The sequence below is a fragment of the Pleurodeles waltl genome, chromosome 3_1 (genome assembly GCF_031143425.1).
Source record: "Pleurodeles waltl isolate 20211129_DDA chromosome 3_1, aPleWal1.hap1.20221129, whole genome shotgun sequence".
Lineage (NCBI taxonomy): Eukaryota > Metazoa > Chordata > Amphibia > Caudata > Salamandridae > Pleurodeles > Pleurodeles waltl.
This window is the reverse complement of record NC_090440.1, coordinates 1,911,810,870-1,911,834,410: the sequence shown is the minus strand read 5'-3', so window position 1 is coordinate 1,911,834,410 and position 23,541 is coordinate 1,911,810,870. Positions and strand designations below refer to the sequence as shown.

Below are 23,541 nucleotides of genomic sequence, written 5' to 3'. Positions count from 1 at the left end.
GCAAAAAACACCTGTTTTCTTCCAAAAATTTGGATGTGTCCACGTTGCGCTTTGGGGCGTTTCCTGTCGCGGGCGCTAGGCCTACCCACACAAGTGAGGTATCATTTTTATCGGGAGACTTGGGGGAACGCTGGGTGGAAGGAAATTTGTGGCTCCTCTCAGATTCCAGAACTTTCTGACACAGAAATGTGAGGAACATGAGTTTTTTTTAGCCAAATTTTGAGGTTTGCAAAGGATTCTGGGTAACAGAACCTGGTCCGAGCCCCGCAAGTCACCCCTCCTTGGATTCCCCTAGGTCTCTAGTTTTCAGAAATGCACAGGTTTGGTAGGTTTCCCTAGGTGCCGGCTGAGCTAGAGGCCAAAATCTACAGGTAGGCACTTCGCAAAAAACACCTCTGTTGTCTTCCAAAAATTTGGATGTGTCCACGTTGCGCTTTGGGGCGTTTCCTGTCGCGGGCGCTAGGCCTACCCACACAAGTGAGGTATCATTTTTATCGGGAGACTTGGGGGAACGCTGGGTGAAAGGAAATTCTTGGCTCCTCTCAGATTCCAGAACTTTCTGCCACAGAAATGTGAGGAACATGTGTTTTTTTAGCCAAATTTTGAGGTTTGCAAAGGATTCTGGGTAACAGAACCTGGTCCGAGCCCCGCAAGTCACCCCTCCTTGGATTCCCCTAGGTCTCTAGTTTTCAGAAATGCACAGGTTTGGTAGGTTTCCCTAGGTGCCGGCTGAGCTAGAGGCCAAAATCTACAGGTAGGCACTTCGCAAAAAACACCTCTGTTTTCTTCCAAAAATTTGGATGTGTCCACGTTGCGCTTTGGGGCGTTTCCTGTCGCGGGCGCTAGGCCTACCCACACAAGTGAGGTATCATTTTTATCGGGAGACTTGGGGGAACATAGATTAGCAAAACAAGTGTTATTGCCCCTTGTCTTTCTCTACATTTTTTCCTTCCAAATATAGGAGAGTGTGTAAAAAAGACATCTATTTGAGAAAAGCCCTGTAATTCACATGCTTGTATGGTCACCCCGGAATTCAGAGATGTGCAAATAACCACTGCTCCTCAACATCTTATCTTGTGCCCTTTTTGGAAATACAAAGGTTTTCTTGATAGCAATTTTTTACTCTTTATATTTCAGCAAATGAATTGCTGTATACCCGGTATAGAATGAAAACGCACGTCAGGGTGCAGCTCATTTATTGGCTCTGGGTTCCTCGGGTTCTTGATGAACCTACAAGCCCTATATATCCCCGCAACCAGAGGAGTCCAGCAGACGTAACGGTATATTGCTTTCGATAATCTGACATTGCAGAGAAAAGTTACAGAGTAAAACGTAGAGAAACATTTATGTTTTTTTCACCTAAATTTCAATATTTTTCTTTTTCAGTTGTTATTTTCTGTAGGAAACCCTTGTAGGATCTACACAAATGACCCCTTGCTGAATTCAGAATTTTGTCTACATTTCAGAAATGTTTAGGTTTCTGGGATCCAGCATTGGTTTCATGCCCATTTCTGTCACTGACTGGAAGGAGGCTGAAAGCACAAAAAATTGCAAAAATGGGGTATGTCCCAGAAAAATGCCAAAATTGTGTTGAAAAATTGGGTTTTCTGATTCAAGTCTGCCTGTTCCTGAAAGCTGGGAAGCTGCTGAGTTTAGCACCGCAAACCCTTTGTTGATGCCATTTTCAGGGGAAAAACCACAAGCCTTCTTCTGCAGCCACTTTTTCCAATTTTTTTGAAAAAAACAAAATTTTCCCGGTATTTTGGTAAATTTCTTGGCCTCTTTCAGGGGAACCCACAAAGTCTGGGTACCTCCAGAATCCCTAGGATGTTGGAAAAAAAGGACGCAAATTTGGCTTGGTTAGCTTATGTGGACAAAAAGTTATGCGGGCCTAAGCGCGAACTGCCCCAAATAGGCAAAAAAAGGCCTGGCACAGGAGGGGGAAAAGGCCTGGCAGCGAAGGGGTTAAAAGTGCTGTATTTTTCAACAATTTAAAAATTCACAACTCGGTTGTATGTAAGATACAAAGTTCGATTTGGTGTCTAAATTAAGATTAAAATCTGCTTTATTATTCTAAATTGGTGTCGGATTTCTTTACTTAGTCCATTTGGTTGTTGTGGAATGCTTTACACATGTTCCTCTAAGTAGCCTGACTGCTCTTTGCCACTCTACCATGACTCAGCTTAGGTTTACTAGTGTGAACCCCAGGCCCTCTTCTGGGTAATTTGATAGTATTGCATTTGTCTAGGAACGCAATTGTTTTGTCCTAACTCATCAGATTAATGCTTTCAGAAAATACACGTATTTTGTTCTGAAATACTAGCGTTTCATTTTGTCATTGTTCTTTTTTAAAATGCCCCTTCCCAAATGTCAGCTTTCCATTAATTAAATTTGACCTACATACCGACTTGTCAGTTTATTCAACTACTCATGTATACTGCTATCCTGTATACACTGAATCGGACTTGCATTCCCTTGTATCCCAATCGTATGGAAAAGAGGCCCACCGTGTGGAGGTGATAGCCACTAAATGTCAGGGCAGCCCACCTTTCACCAGGATGCCAAGCATAAGCCAGTGTTTCCAATAATATGTTATGGGTGACACAGTGCCTTTGGATTCATCCAGTAATACACATGATTCAGTCACTTAAGAATGTTGTCCTGGCTGGGTTATTTTCCTAGGTGTGCCTAGCCGATCTGTTGTGTTGCACATCTTGAACAGTAGGTGCTACTGTTTTATCACGAAGTACGCCGACCAGAGGACGTGACAGAGACATTGCTGGACACATCCTTTCTTTCGAGATTTGGTTAGCACATTCCTGATTTATTGGCTCCTGTTTGTATCGTAGACCTCAGTACCTCCCATCCTCTGACTGCACGTACGTGGCAACCACTGACAGTGAGTAGCTCTACTTTGTACAGGAGTAGGCTCACATCTTTAGTCGAAGTGCTAGTTGACTAAATGCATGCAAGACTTCAACCCTTGTACAAAATGCCAACTACGGCCATAATTTATTAAACATAAATTACTAGACGAATTCCTATATAAAACTGCACCCAACGGAATGATTGTTGTAAATAGAGCCTGAACGCAGTGGACATAAAACTCTTATATGTTAGGAAGAGTGCTTGGTGAGAGCCAAGGGTTCTAATTCCCAAACCATTTAAATTGCCTCTCTAACCTAAAGGTTCCACTTCTCAGTGAAAAGAGTCAATTTCTCAGTGGGAATTAAAGAAGGCTTAGATTCCAGTCATTGCCACCTTTCCAGTGGGCGCACGTACCACCAAAAATTAAGGTGGCACTGGTAATTTCAGAGATGACAGTGGTTAATTTGTTAATAAAAACGTGCAAGTGCCCAAAGGTCTCCTCAGAAGCACGCGGCTGCTGCAAATAAATGTACGAGCACAGAATACTGAGGCAGCCGAATCCTAAAGCCATCTCGGGTTTCTTAAATCAATTACAGTCACTCCCTGCCCCTTCAGCTCACTCTTACAGCTTTATGCTTTCGCCCTTTGTGACGCTTTGCCGTCTTTCCCATTAGTGTCTTTTGCTCGCAGGAAATAGCTAATGCAAAAAAAAAAAAAAAAAGTGCTGGCCCCCATACATAAGTGCTGGTGCCTCCCACCGGAAGCCACAGGCTCAAATTAAGCACTGGACATACAGACCTTAAAGATATGCAGCAAAAGGTAATTAATACTGGGAACAGATCTACTATTAGATGTGCAACACTTGAAAGCCAAAAAAAAACTAGTTGAGCCTTAGCTGTTTTTAGGTTGAGCATAGCAGCATGCAATTGCTGCTTTTCCGAAGGGTTGGTGTTTATCTGGGCTTTTGACCGCGCCCACCGCAAGCCCATCACTATCACTCATTCATGGGCTTGCCTTTCAAAAATCCTTTGTTATCATTGGTAAATGCTTTACGTTTGTCCCTCCTTGGAGCGGTCTTGTTACCGCCTTGGCCTTCGACCCTGTTATATGGATAATTGCACTTTTGACAATAACTTTGACTGTGAGTGAACTTCTTTTTCCTTTTGTGTCTCTCCTTCATGCTTACGTTCACAGTAGCTGTGGTGCTTTGAATCGGCTCGCTTGTATCAACTGTTATACCTTTTATTTTCAATTTATGTGGCAAGAAATGTCCAGTTAGGAATTTACAACGCTAATAGCTCTAACCTGAGCAAACGCGAGACTGATTGCATTGCAAATGCTTGTTTTAAATAGCTGACCCATGGCCTACTCTGACAACATTAATCATATCCCTGGTCCTCATTGACTCATCAGGACTCTGAATTACCCATAAGACACCAATGTCTGCATTCCGTTGGGACCTTGTTTGGCTGCTGGGTCTTTGGGTTCTGGAACATTTTTCTTTTGTGACTTGAAACCCAGTAGCTGAGGTGCCAGAGCCAATCAAACAGAGAACAGGTACTGCTAAAAGTCAGGGTTGCTGAATATCAAACCTGCCTAACCTTGATTCCATCGTGGAACTCTTTCATCCACAGCCCTACACATTGTGTCTCTTTAACTCTCTCTTGCAAGGGATTTTTCATACCTTCTTTCTGTCTTTGTTGAAATATCTTAGCAGTCTCTTTCTCCCTTTTCTGCCTCTTGATCGGGTCAAAGTTTGATGAAAAAAACATAAGTCCTGTTCTCCAAAAATGAATTCTGGTGCTCGTCACGTGCACACACTGGCACAAATGAAGCATTGGTAACTCATCGCCCTATCTAATGAGATGACGATATCCTCAGTACTGTTGTCACTGCTGGCTGCCATCTTTAACTTGTGGGACACATGACGTGCGTTATGTGCAGTGTCTCTTTATCATTGTTACTGGCAAGCAACAAGTGGTGACCTCACAAAAGACACACTGTGACGCAAAGTAACACGATATGCAGCCTCAAGACGTTTTTCTTTTCATTTGCTTTGGAGTAAGGTAGGGTGACTGTAAGGTAGGCGGGGCGCGCTGAGTTGGTTCAGGATGTTTTTCATGTTCTCCTAGAAATGTTGTTTTTTTCGTTCTGAGTCACTAGGACTTCTTTGTTGTTCCATCACACCTTGGTTGTATATGTAGCTAAAGTCATCTGATGGCATGGCAGGTAACCTTTTACCTGTTTTACACGTTTCTAGACCTAAGTTAAATCAATCATTATAATGCTGTTATTTTGTAGCATTATAACCTACGACCTAATTTCATAGCATTTTGCCTCGATGTCCTAATTTGACGAGGCGGATGGTTTGCCCAACCCAGGGAGGCAGCACTTCAGAAAATGGACTCAGCTCTCAAGAGCTGCATGACTGAACACAATCAGGACTTTTGTGGTGCCTTGTCGAGAGCTCGTGTGGGACCTGGGCAGGGACCTTTTGGGGTCTTGTCTGCAATTGTTGTGATAACTTGACTGGGGCTGTCGTAGCCTCTTAGTTACTGGACCTCTCGACACTGGCGTAACGAAAGTAGAGGGGGTCCTCTCGACCTCTCCGGATTCACGCAGTACTGTGCTGAGCGCATCTCCCTCCTCCCCCCAACGGGGGCCTTTGTTACGCTTCTGCCTCTCGATGCCTTTTTATGACTCCGGATGTGCTGCTGGGACTACGGGTGTTACAATGTCTTTCTGGCAGTTATAATCAGTTACGTTTTTAGAAAACAAAAAAACATTTTCGTGGCATCGCTTGTGCGTTGTTGAAGTGCCACGATACGGGCTGTGCTGGTGAAAGTCCAGGGAACCGGGGATGGGGAGAAACCAGCGCCAGGGGGTGGAAGCGCTTTCCAATCTTTGGTTACATATCCAAGCAGTGTGTGCTTCTTTGTCAAACAGGCTGCATGATTCCCATCACATGATTCTGTGCTAAATCCACGGATCCGCTTAATCCGCGGGCGCGCAGCGGCCGCACTAGTGTCGTGGGAGCAGAAGTTCACCAGAGCTGCAGGACGCTGACTGCTCTGGGAGCGCTCCGAGGCCTGCAGGCTTCAAAGACTGCGCTCCCATCCCTCAGTCTTAGGGTTCCCGGGCACTCTAGGTGCCGCAGACTTTACGTGCTCCCGCGACAGCTTTCCCTTGATTCTAGGTACTCTCCAGGACCCTGTGTGACCCTCACCCACTTCGTTCACATTGTGTGCCCCCTTGACCTGCACCGCTTATCCCCCCCTGGCGCTGGTTTCTCCCCATCCCCGGTTCCCTGGACTTTCACTCCCCAAGAACTTAAAGTTTTTCCGCAGGACTCTGGTTGTTGCCCCTCTTCCTCACACCTTCCTCACATCGAGTCATGCACAGCCTCAGCTCCTGGGAACCAGAGAACGATGAGCCATCCCTGGCCTTGCATTGCTGGGAGGGAGTGCCTCGAGTCCGTTCAGATAGCCTCAGCAGTGCGGGCTCCACTGGCCGCTTCCAGCTTCGCCAGCGGGTGGCCGAACTCATGGCTTGTGTTGAAGACATTAGCTCCGATGAAGAAGTACAGGAAGAAGTGTCACGCACGCTGGATGAAGCTCTGCTTATACTGGAGAAGAAGCTGCCACCCAAACCCAAGGACTTCAGGTTCTGTATCATTCGCTGATTCTTAAAAGTTCGGGCCATGTGTCTAGTACCACCTTTTAGAAGCTTGTGCCTCGGTCTATTACCGAAGCTTTGCGAGGCTGCATTCTGCATGTAGTCAATCTTTTGCAGTTTGGGTTCTCTGTCTAGCTGTGAGTCTTTGATGGTCACACCCTCTAAGGAGCACAAGGTCTTGGGATTTCATGATCTGGGTTTACTCACATGTTTTGCTGGTTCATATTGTACACCTAATAGTAAGCAAAGGTTCTGTGGTTAGCCATTCTTCCGCGTTCCTGTTGTGTGTCTGGTCCAATCCCTTGCAATACACATTCTGAATCTAGCACCAAGCCCTTGCAGTACATATTCTTTATGTAGCACCAAGATATGTTCTCTATTTAGCACCAATCCTAATGAGAGTGTGCACTGTATCAAACATCAAGCCATGGGAGCTTAGGTCTGTATTTAGTTCAATCCTTGTGAGTACAAATTCCGTGTGTAGTACTGAGCCAATGAATTAGCAATCTGCACATAGCCAGAGGCTTGTTACTTCATATTCTATATTTGGTTTATATATTCTAGAACGTTTTTGAGTTTATCTTTTGGGCCTAGTTTGTGGCTTCAGAGTTCGAATTTTTGTGGAGTTTGAGCTTGTAGGGTTGGGAGGTTAGATTAGGTATTCGCCTCCAATTCGTAGAGTGTGGTGCTAGAATTCATGTTTCATATCGGATTCCGCAGTCCTCCAGCCTTCACCCACACTGGTTGACCATTCCATGACCTAATCTAACAGTGTCTAAAATCTGCTATTTCTGTGGCATCCTCACCAAGTCTTAATTCTCAGATAAGTTTAGAGGTTCAGTTTCCCAGGCTCTCCCCCCTTCGTAAACACTCCCCTTCATTCTTCCTGCTTTGCATCAGATTATTACGGGTGCACTGGACACTGGCACGTTTGATTGCGGCCTGCCAGGCACAGAGGCTGCAGTGGGTGGGGAAGGCTGTTGTTGTTTTAACCTAGTTCCCAATATATTTTAGCTCGTCTATATCCTGTAGCACTTTCTGGGTGATGTCAACACTTGACAGTCGGAGTTAAATTGTTCTGTACTTCAGTAACTCGTGTAGCCAACCAGCGCTGGGCACGTAATGGGTTGCCAATAAAAGAAGTATGCCTTATTATCCATTCATCCTTATTACCTGGATGGAATGTACAGCAACTAATGCCCTTATATTGATATTTACATTAAGCAAAGTCCAAGCCTTGAGGAAGCAATGCTTAACACGGACTATCGAAAAGCACGTATTGGCATATTTTGTATTAATTTGTACATTGTGTATGTACATTGTGTAAAAAAAAAAAAAGAGTTGAGCTTCTACGTAGCAAATTTTGATGATAGCAGTTGAGCCATTTTTTAACAATATTTTACCGAAATCAGTGAAATAAAGGATGGCTGAGTTCAAGTCAGATAAATAATCTTACAGACCCTATCCCGTATTTTATGGTTCATCTGTACTCTCCATTGAAAGGGACTTTTTGATTTACCTATAATTGTTTGACCCCACATGGACGCATCTGAACCACATTTGGCACTCGCTATTTGTAGTAGCTAAGGTCAGGCATTTTGTGCAGTTCCATGCAGGGTAAAAAGAATAGTAAAAGTAGGAGGGAATACCATATATGTTTCAATTTTAGCTCTCATAAGAATTTTTTCTTACACTCACAGCCAAAAGCACAGAGCATATTTACACGAAACATGTCCCATAAGGAGAATTTTACTTAGGAAGCGTGTCTTGGTGGGTTTGGTGTAAATCTCTTCTGTAGTTTTTGAGATATTAGCATTAAAAAAAATGCAGGGTGAACTTTAATAGATTAACACTTTATCAAATCCAAAGACCACAATCTTCTCAGACCCGAACATTCTAATTGTCTGGCTTGTTGCCCCATTTCAGGACATGGGCATGGTCCTAGTGTCCTGAAGAAGGTTTACAATGGGCAAGTCACCCCAGATACCAACAGAAAAAAAAACTAGGTCCCTATCACAGCACTTGCATACTCTGTGAATGGACTGTGGACCTCGATAAGCATAGGCCCACTAAGTCAGTACCCTTAATCCGCAGGCTCACCGATGTGGCCTTGGACTATGAGTACTGTCTTGAAAGGTAAAAGTCCTGGTTCTACTGAGTCTGTGACCTCAAAAAGTAGTCTGCAGACCATGCACACATTTGGGGTCTGTATAAAATTAACCAAATGTGACTTTCTATATTAAAATGGCCTCTAGGTGTAGCCTAGATTAGTTATAATCTTAAAGTGGTCATTGACATGGAACTCAACCCAGACCTGGTGCTCCTAAGGATTAACTCCATGTATAATCTGTGGCTGTCCTTGGTCTATTTTATTATATTTGAAAGGGCATTGTGAGATTCTAATCGGTTGAGAGCTCAGCTATCCTTACTCCACAGCAAAACATACATTTCCCTTGTCAACAGGAGACCATCCACCATTTTATAAGGAACAAGAGACCTGTCAGGGGTTGCTGCAGCTCCCAGAAAGGCACAAACCGGTGCGGGAGACCTTTGAGGTCCATCTACTCCGGCTACAAAGCAGGAGGAGGATGTGCAGTGTCATCCTTGGACTACATAAGAGGAAAAAAGTGAGCAAAGACCCAGGCGTCTGGAAGTTCTCCTTTTAGGAAAGAGAATGCTTAATGCATGCCAGGTGATGTGCATCTTAACATGACATAGTGCATTTATAGGTGGCAAAGGGAGGATGTATGTGCTGAAGCATAGGAGGCCAAACCATTATTGAGTGTTCCTGGAGAGTCGATAGAGATGGAACAGGAGGAGATACGTACACCTCTGAAAATGGAATGCAAAGGGCACTAGTACCACATTCTCCAGTAAAAAAAAAGAAAAAAAGTATTTTTTGGCAACTGACAGCACAAATCAAAGAGTTTATCTCTGTTAAGTCCTAGCCTCTGCAGTACTTTCCATGGTGGGTTGAGTGCAGAGCCTTGCAGCCACTGTCTGTAGAGGGTTGGTCTCAGGGCATGGCTGCAGGCCATGGCCTGAGGCCAACCACCACAGACGGAATGTGCACATGATACGAAGGCTGTGTGCAGTAGCAGTTGAGTTCCTGAGGTGGGTTGTGTTCAAAGCCAGGTTAAAGGCTAGGCCGTGCAGCAGCACTGCGCTGCAGCAAAACTGCACTGCGCACGGCCAAAGCCCATGCATTCAACATGGTGGGTTGATTGCAAGGCCTGACATTTTGTACAGTGAGTGTTGGGCACAGAACCTGGCCAAAGGGTAGGTCCTGTGGCAAACCTGAGCTGTAGTCAGCCGAAATCTGTGTGCTATGGGAATTGGCCACAGGCCTTACAGCTAACCTGCACAGACATCTCCAAAATGGAAAATAAATACATGGCAGGTAAATGACGTGCCTCATTAAAAAGCATAGACATTCACTAAAAAATAATAATACAAAAACACCCACTGTTCTGGCCAGAAAGGAACATCATCTGAATTGGTGAAAGCTAAAGCAAGAGATTCACAGACTTACTCTTAAAGGAATTATAGCAAAGGAACCAAGGATTCTGCTCCAGATATTTTTCTGATCAAGAAAAACTCCGGCCAGTGGAGGCCAATATTGGATCTGCAAAAATTCAACAAAGTCCGAAAAAACAATCAGTCTGTATGGTAGGTAACCTTTCAGGAAGCCCTTCTGTTGCTTCAGGAAGAGGAGAAGCTCACCTCTCTTGATTTTCAGGATGTGTATTTTCATGTCCTGATAAATCCAAATCAGAGGTATTACCTGTAAATTTCAGTAGTGAGGCATTATTATCAATTCAGGGTGTTTCAATTTGGACCGAAGTCTGCATCCCTCATCTTTACAAACTGTCTGGCGCAGATAGTTGCTTTCTATCGAAGATAAGATCATCATTTATATATGTGCTTTGACTACTGCCATGTCCTCTTATGCAACCTGGTACTACATGGACAAAACAAAAGTCTTTAGTTTTTCAGAACAATTATTTGTCTCATTTGGCCGACTAGGTAAAGGTTGCCTTTTCTCCAAAGAAGGCATCACACATTGATCTGCCTTCACTACCTTTTGCCACCCCCATCCCAAGCATCTGCTCCAAGTTCAGGGCAGAGTGGGGGCAAACTCCACCAAAAACATGGCAACAAAGACTACCCTCCATGCCTGAATGTCTTTACAGGACATTGCTGTGCAGCCACATGGAAAAATAGACATACCTTCTCCAGGGAATTGCTTACTGATATAGAGTAGGTTCCCACTTTAGTAGCAATAATTTAAGACATCCAATTGCCAATTATTCCATAGAGTTCCTTAAAAAATTAGAAGGTACTTCAGAATGAGTGATCTAGTTTGGGATTTATTGAGTATAGGTAAATAACTCCATATTGTACATAATTGATTAGATCGTAGAACAGAGTGAAAATTCAGCCGACACGTGTTTCGCCCTATGGGGTGCATTCACCAGGGCTTTCTCAAGGCTGTAGAGAATGAAATAAATTAAAGGTTGGAGATTGTATTAAGAAAAAGGACATTAGAGTCTAAAAACCAAAAGGCAATGAGAATGGTGAGCCGTTTAGTGAAGGGTGGTAGTGACCCTTAAAGCACAAGGAGGTGCTTGGTGACCCTGTTGGGGGAGCAGGTTCAGTGCTGTGTAGCATGAAAGAGAAAATAGTAGTCCTTGTAGCAAGAGTGGACCTGGTTACATTGGGTGAGAGTGGAAGCAGGTGTGCTTGCCGCAGGAGGTGAGGCATAGTGCCTCAGAGTGAAAGGGAGAGTGGGGGTCTCTTATAGTGAGAGACTTGTAGGTGGTTCTTGCTGTGAGAAAGGAAGTGGTGACCCTCATGGCAAAAGAGAACGCGTTGGTCCTCGTCCTTAGACTAACACTGATGGCTCTTCTAGTAAATGGGCAACAATGGCCGTGGTGTACTGGGGGAGTGCAGTTCCTTACGTAGTGAAAGAGGGAGAATTAGTTCTTTTTGTGAACTGGGGGGAGATAACCCTTGTGGTAAGGTGTTGAGTGGTGGCCCTTGTAGGGATATTTCAGGAGCTGTTCCTGTCAGTCTGCAGATGAGCAGATGACCTAGTAGTGAAGTAGCTTTAATGTTCGAACTGGCCTACCTGGCCGATATTTCTCATGTTCCCTGTCTGATCTTCTCTGAATCAGAAACACCGCCTTATGGTGGATGATACACCTTAACTTGCCTCATTGCCAGGCCCTGTCCCTTGCCACTGTCTATGACCAAGAACCTTGCACTCTGCCAATTCCTTTTGGGAGCGCCTGGGAAGTATGTATTGTCTCCCTCTAACTTGACTCCTAATATGTGTGTGTTGATGTCTTCCTGTAGTATTAAGTTATGTCCTGTCCTATCCACATTGGTAGGCTGCCCTTGCTAGTGTGGGGTCCTGTGATCACCTTGATCCACTTTGGTGCTTTCATGGATCCATTTTGCTCTCTGCATTATCCTCACTACTGTTCCTCTTCTTACAGGCTGCACGTGGTTACCTGGAATGTGGGCACTGCAGGTCCCCCAGATGATATTTCTAGTCTGCTGCAGATAGAGTCGAGCACAGGAACTGGTGTGGACATGTACATCATTGGGTGAGTGTAACTGATCTAGTCCTTCTCTGTTGGGTAGTAGTGGATTATAACCTCCACTAGAGCATGGCACACCAATTAACTAACAACAAACACAATGCCAAGCAAGAGCTATTACTTCTCTGGTCTTTATTTACTGTTAAGTAAGGTAGAACTGTTCAAATTAGGATAAGTACAGAAAACCAAAAAGTGCTAGCACCTCTGGGCCAAAGTTACAAGTTCAAATGTTGCATTAAAGCACTAAGGGCCAGATGTAGCAAGCAGTTTTGCCCATTCTGTGTCTATGGGAAAATGTGTTTGTATATACGGCCCTAAGTACTTAAAAATAGAGTGAGGCCACGTGAAGTGTTATCCCATGGGCAAACTTTGGAGCCAATTCGATTTGCTAAGGTCCATGGCTCAAGGCTTGAAGACATTTTACTAGGAGTTGTTAACAATTCCCTATCAATGTAAAGAGTTGCCCTGACAGAAAGATGGATTGTCTTAGTTGATTTTTGTATATCTACTCCTGGTTCTAGTTTCAAAAGAGGGACAGGGTACCCATAGCGCCCCAGACTACAGCAGCATATACCTCACAGCTCCAAAGGAGAGATTTTCAGTCAGTACGGTAACCACAGGACTTGGCATCCACCGATTTCACCAGTTAATGGATTTAGGTCAGGAACTAACTTGTTTTTTATTTTTTTATTTTTATGGAACAGAAACGGTTGGAGCACCAGTTTTCAATGTAGGTAGGGAGCACTGGATCCAACCGGGTTTTCATGTTATCTTTGTAAGACACATTAACATGCACTAATTGTAAATGGAACTGATTTGTGCTGCCCCTTGTGCTAGGTTGGGAGGGGGAGTATTAACAGACAGGTTGGGAATGGTGCCGGAGGATCCCTATCTTTGCAGTTCTGTAGCACTTTTCTCCAGTGCCTCAAGCCCTGGTATAAAGGTTTCATCTGGTGAAATTCTGGCCAGTTGGACTGCAAGGCCATTGCGGCTCCAGGCCTTTTCTGCTTGTGATAAAGTCCATGCAGTCTTCCAGTTACCTAAACCCTGTGTTGGGGTTTCTCTTGGTCAAGGTCTTGGTCTCTTCATCTTCCAAATGATACTCTACAACTGGAGTCGCTTCCTTGGTAGAGCTAGTAATCAGCTCTTGAGGGAGAAACAGGTAATCTGGACCCAGGCCTGTGCAATGTGTTTTTAAGTTAGTGCAGCCAATCATGTCTTAAAGTTTAGGCAAATACAATTTATTTGGCAAGATGGCCAGTATGTGGACATGGTCATGGATCACAGGAGAAAGCAAGATACAATCAAAACGGGACCATCAAGCTTTGTTCTAAGCCTGAATTATTCCACTAATCATGTTTAAGAGGTTCTTGAATCTGTGTCCCTTTAACAGCAGGCTTTCCAAGCAAGAAGAGTTCTAGGTGGCTGTGATTGGTTAACATAGTTTGTAGATGAATGTCAAGCACAGATCCAAGGGACTTTTGTTCTCCTGTTTTCACTAAGAAAAGGCCCATTACATCCTTCTGCCATTCTGAACTCTTCTGTGATTGTCTTGGATAAAATTTAGGCTGCATCAAAACCTTTATGCACGTCAGGAATCAAAATGGTTCCTTCCAATGTGCATATTGATGTAGAGTGAGCCACAAGCTGAAAAGTCTTCAAAAAACTTTGTGCCACACTAGAATGCAGACCTGATTTTGTTAAATGGTGAGTGCTCACATCATACCTCGAAGGGAGATGATGGTGTGTGTAAGTACACTCTGAACCCATAGAGCTTTGAGTGAAGGGGACTGTTCCCTGGGCCTATACATCATGTAGTGAGTGTGAGAAATTCAGGTTTATTCAGAGGTCACCTGGAATACTACAGGAGTGCTAAAAGGGTGTCTATAAACCTACATTTCAGATCTTTCTATTTTGTTGAACAACGTTTTAATTTTCCCAAAGCCTCTGAACCCATGAGCAGTTTGGTCCTTTTGATTCAGAGTGATTATGAGCCTCTTTAGCACTATCTGTAGCATGAGGGAGTAGGAAATTCCCTTTTTCTGGCATGGTTACTCCAACTTTTTGCCTGTTGTCAGTGTGCTTAGACTGTTTTCACTGGGATTCTGCTATCTAGGACCCAAGTGATTGTGCTCTATCCTCTACATTTGGTTGTGTTGGTCCCCTTTACACCTCACAATTGACATAATGGTGTACCACTGTAAGTCCCTAGCATATGGTACTTAGGTACCCAGGGCATTGGTACACCAGGGGTCCCCCATGGGCTGCAGCATGTATTATGCCACCCATGGGAGCCCATGCAATCTGTGTCTGCAGGCCTGCCATTTGCATCTTGCATGAAAAGGTGCGTGGACATTTTCCCTGCTGGTCACTGCAGCAGGTCACTGTAACTCACCCCTATGGTAGACCCTTCTAGTCCTAAAGGCAGGGTGTGGGTCCTTTTGTGTGTGGGAACCCCTGCAAGAGCAGAGGTGCCCCTATGAACTCCATTTCCAATTCCCTGGACTTCATAATTGTGGGGAAGCCATATTAGCTGTGTACTGGCCACAGGTCACCTATTGTATTGTATTGTAATAGTATTTATATAGCACTTACTACCCCTGACGAGGCCTCAAAGCGCTTTTCAACGAGTAGCACGCTACTCCGGAACCCAAAAGGAATTAGTGGCGGATTAGTATAGGGAAATATGAGTACAGTTTTAGTATTATCATGAGTTAATTTGAGCCGCGGATATGTGAGTTTGTAAGTTAGATTGACTGGAGTAATGGAGGGGTGGAGGAGGGAAGAATCCGGAAGTGTTAATTGGGAGTTTATGGTAACAGGATTTAGGCTTGGGAAGAGTAAAGGGGGGATGGAGGAGGGAAGAGTCTGTGGAAAGGGTTAGGGAGATCATAATAGCAGGGTGAGATAAATGAGGGAGAATATAGTAGGGTTGTTTGGGAGATCATGTTAGTAAAGTGAGGTTTTGGTGAGTTAGATGTGGAAACGGAGGGAAGAGCTTAGGCCGAGTTATCTAGGAGATGAAAGTAGAATGGATTTGGGATGAGTCAGAGTGGGAATGGAGGATAGATTGATAAAGACATGACATGGTGGTGGGTAGATAAGTGTGATATATGATGAGAGCAGGGAGTCATAAGTATCTAGTATAACAACTTATTTAGGAGTTATGCAATTACCTATGAACATGTTAAGCATAGAATAACATACACACAAACACACATATATATAAATATATATATGTGTTTGTACACACACACACATACATACACACATGAATACACACACATATGCACACATATATGTACATACATATACATTTTTAAACCATGAGTAAATATACATTAGTTAAACCGGTTTAAAGAGTGTGTGTAGTTTATTGTAATGACATAGTAGCAATACATATTTTCTAAAGAACTATATATAACTAGAATATACACATAACCAGATAACAATTTTTTATCAACATAGGCATATTCAGTCCATAGCTGTTTGAATATGGTGGTTATAAAGGAAAGAGCCAACTCTTGAGAGTAGTTTTCTGAAGACAAGATAGTTATCTGTGGCTCTTATAGTTGGGGGTAATGAATTACATAGTTTGGCTGCTTGAACGGAGAAGGATGAGCCACCTATAGTCTTTTTCTTGTATGGTGGTGTTCTAAGGCGGGGTGCCAATCTTGAGCGGAGGTTTCTTTGTTGAATGTAATTGGTTATTTTGTTTCTGATAAAAAGCGGTCCTGTTCCATGTATAGCTTTGTGGGTGATACAAAGCAGCTTGAAAGTGCATCTTCTGGCAACGGGTAACCAGTGTAGTGCTGTAAGGAAATGGCTCCCTGTTGCAGTTATCCCCCACTTTTTGCCTGATATTAATGCTGACTTGACTGAGAAGTGTGCTGGGACCCTGCTAGCCAGCCCCCAGCACCAGTGTTCTTTCATCTAAAATGTACCATTGTTTCCACAATTGGCACACCCCTGGCACACAGATAAGTCCCTTGTAAAAGGTACCAGTGGTACCAAGGGCCCTGTGACCAGGGAAGGTCCCTAAGGGCTGCAGCATATGTTGTGCCACCCTAAGGGACCCCTCACCTAACACATGCACACTGCCATTGCAGATTGTGTGTGTTGGTGGGGAGAAAAAGGCCAATTCGACATGGCATCCCCCTCAGGATGCCATGCACACAAAATACTGCCTGTGGCATAGGTAAGTCACCCCTCTAGCAGGCCTTACAGCCCTAAGGCAGGGTGCACTATACCACAGGCGAGGGCATAGCTGCATGAGCAATATGCCCCTACAGTGTCTAAGTCTATTCTTAGACATTGTAAGTACAGTGTGGCCATATTAAGTATATGGTCTGGGAGTTTGTCAAAAACGAACTACACAGCTCCATAATGGCTACACTGAATACTGGGAAGTTTGGTATCAAACTTCTCGGAATAATAAACCCACACTGATGCCAGTGTTGGATTTATTAAAAAATGCACACAGAGGGCAACTTAGAGATGCCCCCTGTATTTTACCGAATTGTTCAGTGCAGGACTGACTGGTCTGTGCCAGCCTGCTGCTGAGAGACGAGTTTCTGACCCTATGTGGCAAGGGCCTTTGTGCTCTCTGAGGACAGAAACAAAAGCCTGCTCTGGGTGGAGGTGCTTCACACCTCCCCCCTGCAGGAACTGTAACACCTAGCAGTGAGCCTCAAAGGCTCAGGCTTCGTGTTCCAATGCCCCAGGACACTCCAGCTAGTGGAGATGCCCGCTTCCTGGACACAGCCCCCACTTTTGGCGGCAAGTTCAGGGGAGATAATGAGAAAAACAAGGAGGAGTCACCCACCAGTCAGGACAGCCCCTAAGTTGTCCTGAGCTGAGGTGACCCCTGTGTTTAGAAATCCTCCATCTTGATTTTGGGGGATTCCCCCAATAGGATTAGGGATGTGCCCCCCTCCCCTCAGGGCGGAGGCACAAAGAGGGTGTAGCCACCATCCAGGACAATAGCCATTGGCTACTGCCCTCCCAGACCTAAACACACCCCTAAATTGAGTATTTAGGGGATCCCAGAACCGAGGAAGATAGATTCCTGCAACCTGAAGACGAAGAAGGACTGAAAGCCCTGCAGAGAAGACGGAGACACCAACTGCTTTGACCCCAGCCCCACCGGCCTGTCTCCCCACTTCAAGAAAAACTGCAGCAGCGACGCGTCCCCCAGTGTCCAGCGACCTCTGAAGCCTCAGAGGACTACCCTGCATCTAAAAGGACCAAGAACTCCAGAGGACAGCGGCTCTGCTCCAAAGAAGATACAACTTTGAAACAAAGAAACAACTTTTAAAGGACTGCACGTTTCCCGCCGGAAGCGTGAGACTTTCCACTCTGCATCCGACGCCCCCGGCTCGACCTGCGGAGAACCAACACTACAGGGAGGACTCCCCGGCGACTGCGACCCTGTGAGTAGCCAAAGTTGACCACCCTGAGCCCCCCCAGCGACACCTGCAGAGGGAATCCAGAGGCTCCCTCTGACTGCGACTCTGATTCAAAGAACCCGACGCCTGGGAAACACACTGCACCCGCAGCCCCCAGGACCTGAAGGATCCGACCTCCAGTGCAGGAGCGACCACCAGGTGGCCCTCTCCCTTGCCCAGGTGGTGGCTACCCTGAGGACCCCCCCCTTGCCTGCCTGCTTCGCTGAAGAGACCCCTGGGTCTCCCATTGAAACCTATTGCAAACCTGACGCCTGTTTGCACTCTGCACCCGGCCGCCCCCGTGCCGCTGAGGGTGTATTTTTTGTGCTGACTTGTGTCCCCCCCCGGGGCCCTACAAAACCCCCCCCCCCTGGTCTGCCCTCCGAAGACGCAGGTACTTACCTGCTGGCAGACTGAAACCGGGGCTACCCCTTCTCCATTGACGCCTATGCGTTTTGGGCACCACTTTGACCTCTGCACCTGATCGGGCCTGAGCTGCTGGTGTGGTAACTTTGGGGTTGCCCTGAACCCCCAACGGTGGGCTACTTTGGACCCAACTTTGAACCATGTAGGTGGTTTACTTACCTGCAAAACTAACAACTACTTACCTCCCCCAGGAACTGTTGAAATTTGCAGTGTCTAGTTTTAAAATAGCTTATTGCCATTTTTGCCAGAACTGTACATGCTATTTTGCTGATTCAAAGTTCCTATGATACCTGAGTGAAGTACCTTTCATTTAAAGTATTGATTGTAAATCTTGAACCTGTGGTTCTTAAAATAAACTAAGAAAATATATTTTTATATACAAAAACCTATTGGCCTGGAATTGTCTTTGAGTGTGTGTTCCTCATTTATTGCCTGTGTGTGTACAACAAATGCTTAACACTACCCTCTGATAAGCCTACTGCTCGACCACACTACCACAAAATAAAGCATTAGAATTATCTCTTTTTGCCACTATCTTACCTCTAAGGGGAACCCTTGGACTCTGTGCATGCTATTTCTTACTTTGAAATAGTACATACAAAGTCAACTTCCTACAAGTGCTCTCAAGGCAGGGGATATGTGGGCTTGTGGCTTTACATATAATAGTAGCATGGCTGCGGAGTTCTGAATAGGTTTTTGTTTTTTCATAATAGATAGAGATGATCCATGGTAGAGGCCATTGGCATAATCCAGTTTGGATAGTACAAGCGAGATAGTAGCTTGCACCTTGTGTGGAAATCCGAGGTGGGGAAAGATGCGTCGTAGAGTCTTCAAGGTGATGAAGCTTGTTCGTGCTAATTTGTCCACTTGGGCGTTCATAGTTAACTTGGAGTCCATGGTGATTCCAAGGTTTTTAACCTATGGTCCAGCTACATAATGGTAACTCCAAACCTAGGCATGTTTGGTATCAAACATGTCGAAATCATACCACAGTACTGATGCTAGTATTGGTAGCATGATTCCAGCACTCTGGGGGCTCCTTAGAGGACCCCAGCAGTATTGCTCCAACTAGTCTTCCAGGGTCTGCTAGCAGCCCACGCTGCTGCAGCCCCTCAGACAGGATTGTGCCCTCCTGCTGGTTGACCAGCTCAAGCAGAGGAAGGCAGAACAAATGGTTTCCTGTGGGAGAGGGGTGCAACCATTTCTCCCTTGGAAATAGGTGTTACAAGGCTGGGGAGGAGTAGCCTCCCCATGCCCCCGGTTTGCTTTGAAGGGCACATTTGTGTGCCCTTCTTGCATAATCTGGTTTGCACCAGTCCAGGTACCCCGGGTCCCTGTTATGGTGTGAAACTGCACAAAGGAAAGGGGAATAACCACTCCCCTGTCCATCACCACCCCAGGTGTGGTGCCCCAAGCTCCTCCAGGTGGCCACTTGATTCTGCCATCTTGAAAATAAGATGGGCAGAGGCCCCTGGGAACATCGACTGGTCACTTTAGGCAGAAGACATCAGTGACCCCCTTTGATAGGGGGTCACTTGCAAAGTGAACAAGCCTCTTTTTGGGCTATTTAGGGCCTCTCTTGAGGGTGGGTACCCAGATTCGGTGTGCAAGGCTTCACCAGGATTCCTCTGCAACAACCTCTTCTGTTCCTGGCCACTGGAACCGCTGCTGGACTTCACAGGAACCAAACAGGACTGCAACACCGAGACGACCTCTGCTTGCAGCATTGTTTCTGCCACTCCTGTCAGCAACTTGCAACATTTCCACAGATATGCATCCTCTGGGGTCGACAAGACTTCAGCTGCACCAAAGAAGCAACAAGGAATCTCCATTGTAGTGAAGGAGGCACTCCCCTGCATCTGCAGGCACCTAAGGCAACGATGTCCGGCCGCTGGGATCTGCTGTCCTCTGGACCTGCGAAGATTCTCCAACCCAGGTGGTGGTTCTGAGGGGTCCTCTTCGTCCTCTATGCCTTCTGTTCAACTTGGGTGATGGTGATCCCTTGCTTCTTCCTCCAAGACTGAACCCCTATGCACTGCGACTTTTGCAGCACCCAAGGCTTGTTGACTCCTGCTCCGAGGGATCTTCAGGCTCCAAGTAGCCCTGACCCCCAGCACCCTCTGCAAGGGCAGTCTTCTCTCTCCTGCTCCAGCGACATGGCACTCCTCTTCAGGTGTGCTGCCTGGGCCTCACTTCAGCGGCTTACTGGGTCTATTGCCAGTGGGTTGCTCACAGGGGCTCCGACTGCTTGTGCTTGCTCTCCTGTCTTCCTAGGGTCAGCCTGGACTCCCTGCCAAGGGTCGAGTCCCCAGGACCTTGCTGTTCCTCTTAAGCTCTGCAAATCTCCAACAGCTCCAGTTGCATTTGCTTGTGTTTGTTAGTGGTCCTCCTGACCACCTACCCGTCTGCAATACGGTGACCGACAAAGTACAGCTCCTAGGTGACTTTAGGGACTCCTTTTCAGCTCCTCAATTCCGCAGCTGGACTTCATCCATCACCATTGACCCGGATCTTCACCCACAGAAGGGTGGGCATTGCCTTTTGCCCCACCTGGATACTCCTGCATGTACTGGGCTCTGGTCCCACCCTTCTTTTGCAGGTCCTCTTCATCCACAATCCTCCGTTGGGTTCCACCGCCCTGATCCTGTTCTTGCAATATTCCATTTACAAGTCCCCATGCTAGCCTATGGGACAACCAGGTAACTTACCTCTGCTGTGGTCACTGGGGGCCTTCTAGATACTTACCTCTTGGGGTTCCACTCTCTCCCAGCCATTGGCTAACTACTCCATATCCTCTGGTGGTGGGACACATTCTTGCATTCCACTTTTTTAGTATATGGTTTGGCCCCCAGTAAAGGGTCCTTGCTGTTTTTTGCTATTTCCTAATACTTACCTGTGTATATTTTGTGTGTACTTACCTCCAGAAGGGGGTTTGGCTATAGTAATGTATTTTGGTGTTCCTGTTATTAAGTACTTTTTTTGTCAACATTGGGTGGTTACTTTCATGTGTGATAAGTTACTGTGTGACTACAGTGGTATTGCTAGTGCTTCACACTCCTCCTAGATAAGTCTTGGCTGCTCACGACAGCTACCACTAGAGAGTCCTAGCAACCTAGACACGGTAACACTATCTAATAATGGTTGTCATGACCCAGTATAAGGCGTAACACCATCGGTGTCCACCACACACTTGGCCAGCCTCCTACAAGCGGGCTCTGTTTAAAACGCAGGAGTGTGTAGGGAAGGTTATTCAGAATGCATCAGAGAAGAAAGAATGCTTAATATACAAGATAATTGTCACTTATGTGTTCACACCTGAAGAGTGAAACATGAATGCTGCAGTTTTCAGTGGGGATGAGAGAGTAATATGTGCAAAGGTCTTGGAGTTAAGAATGCCATTCAAGATAGCAGAAGGCATAGGAATCCATATGTTTACTAATCAAATATGATGGTGCCCCATGAAGCTGCAATGGGCTGCTAACGTTAGAGCTACTGCAAAATAATTTTATTAGAAATCCTATTTTTGTGCTTTCCTGATGGAATAACAGTTGCACCAATTACAGAACCCAGTACGTGATTCTAGCCCAGGTAGGCAATTGGCTGAACAAATCACAGTGATTCAGGAACATTATGCATTTGTGGCATCAGTTGAATCCCCTCTTAGAGCCCAAGCTATCACAGACTCTGTGAGCCAAAGCAGGGGTACTAATTGAATTAATCACAAGTCTGTGGTCGGGGAAACAGTTGAGACAACTAAAAAATGAAAACATTGATAGAAGCATGTTTTCAAAGCTGTCTACCACTTATTCCAACTTTCACTGTTTGTATCTCCAACATATAAAGTATTCTGTTTTCTCCATAGGCGCTGTTCACACTTTATAAAATAAATGAGCAGATATTAAATATTTCTAAGCTGTTTAGCAACTAGATAAGTTCAGTCTTCAACCTTTAGCTAATAATGAAACTAATAATTTCTATATAGCACACAGTACAAACATAATAGTTGCTTTTGGACTTTGCTGCAAGCACACAATCCACTGAATTACTTATCAGGAATGGAATGGAACTGTGAGCTGCAGGTTTCACACCTCAAATGGGTGAACCTACTGAGATATCCTTCTGGTACAGTATATGTTATAGGATCTTAATTTTGTCAATTGCCTGGCTGCAGAGTGAACAGATTTGCCTGATCAGCTATTTGTGCTGTGGAGGAGTGAAGGCTGGTCTCTTATGTGATGTCTAGAGTTTGGCGTTGTCCAAAAGACTTTGAGGGTCATAGAGGCATGAAGACAGGCATTTAGAGCTCACAGTGAAGTCTGAGTGACAAAAGAGATGATTTGAGGCTGTCTAAAGGTCAGCAGAGAGGGGCTTAGGTGAACTTTATGGGTTGATGATGAGCTCTAAGAGCTGCTAGATGAGTTCTCTGGTGATGGGCAAGGTGGGAGTGAATGTCCGAGAGCTTGTGAAGGTGCTCAGCACAGCTAGGGGTCTGTCAGAGCCAGCTGAGTGTCTTTGAGTGCTGTCTTAGGGAATTTGAGGGCCATCTAAAATTTTCTTACAGTTGAGTAAGGGTCTCCTGAGCTGGCTAAGCGTCTTTGGGTTCTCTGATGGGTAGCTCAGTGTGAAATGGTGGGCTAAGATCAGCCTGAGGTTGTCTTTGGAGAGGTGGAATTCAAGTATGGTGGATATGACAAACAAGTATCCTGCAAAGTGGACCTGGCTTGGCAGTTCAGGCTGGACTGTTTCCAGGAGGAACAGGGTCAAGACTGATTTGCATATGGCTGGGTCCAAACTGGGGTGGCATGGTGAGCAAAAGAACGATCGATTAAACCCAGATCTGTGACTGGGGGTGAGTGTTTGTATTGTTCAGCACTCCGTCCATCATCCTTTTGTGTGCCTTGACAGAATGAGCCTGGAGGTTATTTGAAAGCAACTGAAGGCTGGTGAAATGTGAGTAACAGCTCAGAAGGATTGGTACTTAGGACTATCTGAGGGCTAGCTTAGGGTATCTCAGGATGACAGAGAAATAGCATGGAATCTCTTAGTGTTAATTTACCTTTATTGGCTGGTTGGGAGCCTGCAAAAGCTGGGTGAAGACTTAATGCAAAGTGCAGCTCAGAGCCCCTGAATGCCAGCAGACAATATATGATGGTAAGCTGAGGGCCCTTACAACAGCTGCCTTAGGGTGAGTGAACTTATGCTGAGGGACTTCCAAGAGCAAGTTGAACAAAACCAAAATAACTGAATTGCCTGCTATAGGATTATGGGAGCAGTAGGGGGGATGACAGAGGAACAAGAAGCAGGCCTCTGCTGTAACACTGCGCACACCTCTACCCTCATCCTTCCCACAGAAGACATGGTAGTCAGGAGCACCTTGAAGCAAACCACGTTCCTACCTGCTTTCTTCCCACGGTGTAACATTTAATGTTTGGAATGCTATGGTGGGAACATACACCACTAAATATCATGTTTGTTGAGCTCTCTGATTTTAGCTCAAACCAAATCAACAAAACTTCCAA

At 45.4% G+C, this 23,541-nt stretch overlaps 1 protein-coding gene across 5 annotated transcripts in view; it reads left to right on the top strand.

Annotated features, from left to right (window-relative positions):
- Positions 1 to 23,541, top strand: part of INPP5K (inositol polyphosphate-5-phosphatase K) — a 470,513-nt gene that overhangs the window by 190,714 nt on the left and 256,258 nt on the right. For 2 of the 5 annotated variants that reach the window (XM_069226105.1, XM_069226104.1), the window contains exons 1-2: positions 5,846 to 6,531; positions 12,045 to 12,155. The exons of 1 other annotated variant lie outside the window; for it this stretch is intronic. In XM_069226105.1, the coding sequence (XP_069082206.1) occupies positions 6,263 to 6,531; positions 12,045 to 12,155 (380 nt within the window). In that variant the 5' untranslated portion in view covers positions 5,846 to 6,262. Of the gene's footprint in view, positions 1 to 5,845; positions 6,532 to 12,044; positions 12,156 to 23,541 lie in introns of those variants that run through there. 2 more of the 5 variants (XM_069226107.1, XM_069226106.1) reach the window with 1 other exon arrangement.